Source organism: Nicotiana sylvestris, chromosome 1, assembly GCF_000393655.2.
Source record: "Nicotiana sylvestris chromosome 1, ASM39365v2, whole genome shotgun sequence".
NCBI classification, from domain to species: Eukaryota; Viridiplantae; Streptophyta; class Magnoliopsida; order Solanales; family Solanaceae; genus Nicotiana; species Nicotiana sylvestris.
Window position 1 is genome coordinate 172,969,460 of NC_091057.1, and position 6,350 is coordinate 172,975,809.

Sequence of the window (6,350 nt, forward strand, 5' to 3'; positions counted from 1 at the left end):
AGATTTATATGCCCCTGACGGTGCATATCTTTATATGAATCTTGCATCATTACTTTGCTGCCAAAGCAGAAGCTTCACATGGACCTGGGAGAGCCAAAAGACTCAAATCTTCCCATGGCCGAAAGCTCTGCAACATGCTGGTAGCTTTTGATCCGGTCCTAAACTTGAGTGAAGTAGAATGAGTATTGTTGCTCATAAGTAGCCGTGGTTATGCTGCTCAAGAATTGCAAGGAGGAAGGTCCCTCAAGCTTTCTCGCATCTCCATTAACTTGGCCATAGCAAAAAAATTCTCTTTTTTTTTTCTAAGTATTTTATTTCAAAATGAAATCTTCATGTTTTGTCTAGTTGCGACAGAGTATATTAGTTTTCTATTTTTTTTTCTTCTGACAAGGTACTGTAGACTTTATACTTAACAGTCCATTATCTTACAAATCAAATTCTCATCTTGCTAGGCTTGGGATCTCTATTATCATGTATTCAGGCGGATAGATAAGCAGCTTCAAACACTCACAACCCTGGATTTGCAGGTAAGCAGCATCTTATGTTTTGTTATTGGTATCAGTCATGTTGCACCATTTTCAAAACTAACGTTATTTTAATTTTCATGCCAGTCTGTTTCCCCCGAGTTACTGGAGTGTCGAAATTTGGAACTAGCTGTTCCTGGAACTTATATAGCAGGTACATTTGAGATTATTACTCGGACTACGGTTAAGCCAGTTTTGTGACATGAGTATTAATACTGTGGCATTATATCAAACTTCAAAATTTTCATCTCAGATGCACCAGTGGTGACAATTGCATCATTTGCACCCCAACTTGTTGTAATTACATCCAAACAACGGCCTCGAAAATTGACAATCCATGGGAGTGATGGAGAAGACTATGCTTTTTTGCTCAAAGGGCACGAAGATCTGCGCCAAGATGAACGTGTCATGCAGGTTAGCAATTGGTTGTGTATGGTTATGCTTTGTACAGGGAGGCTGGTTCGGAGGATTCTGCTACCTCTGATTCCTAAACATTTGGTGAGGCTTTATTTCTTTCTCTTCCTTCAACCTAGAACTAAAAAATACAACGGATTTATGCTATGCACCAGTTGTTTGGTCTGGTTAATACTTTGCTCGAGAATTCAAGAAAGACTGCAGAGAAAGATTTATCAATTCAACGATATGCTGTCATTCCATTGTCCCCTAATAGTGGACTGATAGGATGGGTTCCAAATTGCGACACCTTGCACCAGCTTATTCGAGAATATAGGGATGCCCGGAAGGTTTGTTTAATCATAGAGCTTTTCCTATTTGAAAGAGACTAGTGTTTCTGTCTAAATGTTGTATATTCTTCCAATTTTACAGATCACCCTAAATCAAGAGCATAAATTGATGCTGAGTTTTGCACCGGATTATGATAATTTGCCACTTATTGCTAAGGTGGAGGTGTTTGAATATGCTTTGCAAAATACTGAAGGGAATGACTTATCAAGGGTATGCATTTTATGAAAAGTTGAAAACTACTTGACTTTCAGCCTATTGCAGTAACATCTTTGTTAGATAAATATTAGCAATTTCGTTCTGTTTATTGTTTTCCTAAGGTATTTATTTTTGGGTCATATAGGTTCTTTGGTTAAAGAGTCGTACTTCTGAAGTCTGGCTGGACAGAAGAACAAATTATACAAGAAGTTTGGCTGTCATGAGTATGGTATGTGATCCTTCTTTTTTCTAAAAACCTTTCTTAAAGCTTATTCTCTGTTCAGGTTCGAATGAGAACAATGTTTCCCTGTTTATTTATTTATTCTTTTCTTCAATGCATTTTGTGGGGGTGGGTTTGCTATATGAACAATAATCTTTTTTTCTCTCTGGAAAAACAGGAAAGTAAATCAATTGACTTGTTTATCAGCCTTGCGTAATACTATAAAACAGGCTAGCGCTGGACAACCGCTTTACTTGTTTTCCCTTTTTTATTTGAGAAGAGGACACTGGGTACGGGGGGCTAAGGTCTTTGGAGGCATCTAATCGTATGTCAGAATTTAAATGCAACCATTGCCTTTATATATGAAAACACTACTTTGAGCCCGTTTGGCTTAGCTGATTTAGAGTAGCTGATAAGGATTAGGTGCTCAAAAACACTTTTAAGTGCTGAAGTTGATTTAAAAAATAAGCAGTTACGTGTTTGGATAAACGTGCTGAAATTAATAATAAGCAGCTGAAGAATTGGGTATATGAAGAGTTCTGTTTTAAAAAGAAGTATTTCAGGGATAGAATAGTAAATATTTTGGTCAAACCTAAAGTGCTTATAAGCTGAAATTTGATAAGTTGAGGGAGACCAGCTTATGACTTTTGGCTTATTTTTGGCTTATAAGCACTTTTAATTTTACCAAATGCGTAGATAAGCGAAACAGTGCTTATAAGCCAGTTTGACCAGCTTATAAGCTTGGCCAAACACCCTCTTTGTTATGGAATTTCATTTGCAAATATTTGGGTTGACCAAAATTATTTTACAACAAGGCTTATGCAAAGGAATCACACAAATTTTGCTTTCATATACGCTGCATTTATATGGTGAACCTCTCTTTGGTGAAATGATCTTGCTGTTCTTGATCAGAATTATTGCAGCCTTTTGAAGGTATTACGGATATCAGAAATTTAGTAACCTGTATAATTCTGCAGCTAGGACTATTTTGGGGCTATTAATATGACATCTCTGTAGCTTAAAATGGCCGTTGTTACTGCTTGTTGCCATTGCTTCCTTCCTGCTGTTACTTTCTTTCTTGCCTTTGTGGTTGATACTGCTTGTTTCTATTATTGCATTTCATATTCTTGAGCCGAGGGTCTTCCAGAAACAGCCTCTCTACCTCCTAAGGGTAGGGGTAAGGTCTGATTACACACTACCCTCCCCAGACCCCACTCGTGGGATTCCACTAGGCTTGTTGTTCTTGTTGTATCTTTCCGAACTCGGACACAAAACTAACTATTCCCCATTCAGGATTATTAATTTCCTTACCTAGGACCTGAAGAGATACTGTTTTACTCGCAAAAACACCTTTTGTCCTATCTTATGTAAGGGCATTCGGTTTGAGACAAAGTTAAGATGTGAATTGAGTTCTGTATTGTATTATTAATGGTGGTGAAAGAAATATTAAATAGGTGGCTCTAAGTTAGCTTGATATAGAAAATCATGGCATCGGAGTTATTCTTTACATGTGAAGTTCTTTAGGATAACATCTTTGATGTAATGGCGTCAAACAGTTATTGGAAATCATCGTTGGAACTAATATCCCGTAAATTGGTAGATCAAATGGCAAAGCTAAAACTTTGAGATGCTTTCTGTTTAGTTGCTTCTCTTGTGTACAAGTGTTGAATTTGGGTTGCTCTGTCCAGGTTGGATACCTACTTGGTTTGGGTGATCGACATCCTAGTAACCTCATGCTTCACCGATACAGGTACTATATACTTTTACTATTGCATTTTCTTGCTGATGACAAAAGTTTTAATATATTTATGTTCATCATACAGTGGGAAGATTTTGCATATCGACTTTGGAGATTGCTTTGAAGCTTCAATGAATCGGGAGAAGTTTCCAGAGAAGGTAAACTGTTATATTCAAAAGATGGCTTTCCAAATTGTTGTTCTTTCTTAAGGTTCTTAAGGGGAACTAATAACTTCCTAACAAACTTTTATGTATAGGTTCCCTTTCGACTCACTAGAATGCTTGTAAAAGCAATGGAGGTTAGTGGTATAGAGGGAAATTTCCGGTCAACATGTGAGAATGTAATGCAAGTTCTCCGACTGCATAAAGATAGTGTTATGGCTATGATGGAGGTAACTTCTTGGCATCAGTCTTCCCTTGTAAAATATATTTCTCCTAGCTATCGTACTTGGGTCACACTATAATTGCTTGAATATCAGTCCGTCTATGCTTATGGGTTTTTTCAAGTTCAAAAAGATCTCGAATATAGACTCTGCATGTACAGACGAGTGATAGAAGGGTTCTATGGTCCAACTGAAGTTAGAATGACTTAGATAACTGAAAAACTAGAATCTATCCGATCCTTTAATTCCATGTTGAATGATTGAAAGGCTTAATTAAGACTATTGAAATGAATAATTGTAACAGCAAGTTAAACTCACAGTGAAAAAGCGAACACCTTTCATCAGTTTGAGATGGCTTGGTTTCATTCTTTGAATTATGTGGAAGGTCACTCTTAATGGGGAGTTTGACATTTTTGTCTTGTAATGATGTAAATGTTGGCGATCTTTGATTACATTTTCAAATTATCAGCTTATTGCATTCTTCCTCTTTCTCTTCTCTTTTTTTTTTCAGGCCTTTGTTCACGATCCACTTATAAATTGGCGTCTTTTCAACTTCAATGAAGTTCCGCAAATGTCCGCACTTGCCAGCGCACATGTCACTCCTGTTGTGAACAGTGAGGAATCTTCTTCAAATAGAGAGCTTCTTCAGCCACAAAGGGGTGCAAGGGAGAGAGAACTGCTTCAGGTTTTAAATCAATTATGTTTGCAAAGTATTCTGGGGATGCATGCTTCATGCTTACGTTTTTAATTTTATTCCAGGCGGTCAATCAATTAGGTGATGCCAATGAGGTTCTAAATGAACGTGCTGTGGCTGTTATGGCTCGAATGAGTAATAAACTCACTGGACGTGATTTTACTGCTACTTCTACATCTGCGAGCTCTCTACCACATGCACTGGACCACAGTACGTTAATTTCTGGAGAGACGCGTGAAGCTGATCATGGTTTATCAGTGAAACTACAAGTCCAAAAACTTATTCAACAAGCGTCGTCTCATGAAAATCTTTGCCAAAATTATGTTGGGTACGATCCAGATTCCCAGGATAACCCGTCCCCCCCCCCCCCCCTCTCTCACACACACACTGGATTGTTTCACTTGCTCTGAACGTAACTTTTTGGTGTATTTTATGTTTTTCATTATTGAGTTAATTATATGCTCCATATCACTTGGAATATATTAAGAATGCACTGAAAGAGCTTGAATCCACCAAGCGTGAACTTGCTCGGTAGTTCTGACCTATTTTAGCAAACAATTTTCAGATATGCTACTTTCTGATATTTCACCTTGATATTGAACTCTCAATATGCAAGAACTCATCAGAATAGGTGGCCCTGTTATTTTCCTTGAATGTATCATAAACCCGTAGATTTGCCTCATGGCTTAAGAAGAAGAATTGAGGAGACTAGAATAACCCCGCCACTCGTCGACCAAAAATAAAAAAGGATCATATGAATCAAAGAGATTTCACTTGGACCACAAGAACATTTCCTTTAACTGCTGAGAATTTGCATGCCAATAGTCAAATATATTGCATTGTTGATCCTTTACATGCCATAGGTTGCAGAATGTTGGATTTCATGTACTAGTCCTTGTGTCACTTTTAGCAGATATGTCTATTTCCTATGCAGCCCTTAAAGGACTGTCCAGTCGAGAAATCAAAGTCCCCTAGTAATTAATGTCCTCCTGATTTGAATTTGAAGTAGATCAGATAAGTGATGTGCAAAGCTTGTTGGTATCTAATGCCCAACTGAATGCCTTCAATGAATCATCATCATCATGATCTTTGTCATCTTTTTTTCTCGTTTTTTTGGGGGGTGGGGGGTGGGGTGGGGGTTGAGATGCAGAGTAAAATATTATTTATTTGTTCTTTGGTCTAATCATTGGTTCTTGTTCTTTATTTCAGGTGGTGTCCATTTTGGTAGGTTAAGGATGATAATTATATGTAGATATTTGTACATAGTGTATCCTTTGGGAACTTCTTGAAAGTCCATCATGTACAGAATCTAGAGTTATATGTAAATTCCTAAGTTATTGGTAGCAATTTGTTGTATTAAGCAAGTCAGCTTATCGGCTGTATGTAATCTAGCTCCAGGGAAAGTTCAATAAGTCTTTTAAGAGTGTCCTAGAATAGTGCATAAATAGTTGTACAGCAATTTAGTTAGTGGACTAGATCTTTGTGAAGAGAATTAAGTTGGTTGTCTGCATTTAAAGCCTTTTGTATTCTGTATCTCCAGTATATCTGGTAATCCTGTTTGATGATGAAATGAGTAGTTTCTCTCCGGCTCTCTAGTTTGATGGATCACTTTCTCTTGCGCATTACTTTATGGATCGACGAATTTCATCTATCTATTTATCTGGGCCGAAATACAAAGATATCACCTTGCATCCAAACTTGCAGAGTCCAAAAGTAATAATTTCATTGACGAATCTGAGATTCTCTGCGTCATATTCTTCATTCAACCAGATGTGCTATATTATTATGAGCAATTTTTGTTCTGCAGAAGGCTGATAAGACTGTTTAACAGATAACATTTGGTCCAAGTTTTT

At 37.4% G+C, this 6,350-nt stretch overlaps 1 protein-coding gene across 3 annotated transcripts in view; it reads left to right on the forward strand.

Annotated features, from left to right (window-relative positions):
* LOC104242814 (serine/threonine-protein kinase TOR) overlaps nt 1-6,105 on the forward strand; it is a 42,400-nt gene extending 36,295 nt beyond the window's left edge. For all 3 annotated transcript variants that reach the window (XM_009797904.2, XM_009797905.2, XM_009797901.2), the window contains 12 exons: nt 453-527; nt 612-678; nt 778-938; nt 1,094-1,267; nt 1,350-1,478; nt 1,609-1,692; nt 3,372-3,433; nt 3,507-3,579; nt 3,678-3,812; nt 4,315-4,488; nt 4,563-4,825; nt 5,707-6,105. In XM_009797904.2, the coding sequence (XP_009796206.1) occupies nt 453-527; nt 612-678; nt 778-938; nt 1,094-1,267; nt 1,350-1,478; nt 1,609-1,692; nt 3,372-3,433; nt 3,507-3,579; nt 3,678-3,812; nt 4,315-4,488; nt 4,563-4,825; nt 5,707-5,725 (1,416 nt within the window). In that variant the 3' untranslated portion in view covers nt 5,726-6,105. The remainder of the gene's footprint in view (nt 1-452; nt 528-611; nt 679-777; nt 939-1,093; nt 1,268-1,349; nt 1,479-1,608; nt 1,693-3,371; nt 3,434-3,506; nt 3,580-3,677; nt 3,813-4,314; nt 4,489-4,562; nt 4,826-5,706) is intronic.
* Nucleotides 6,106-6,350: the final 245 nt, after the last annotated feature.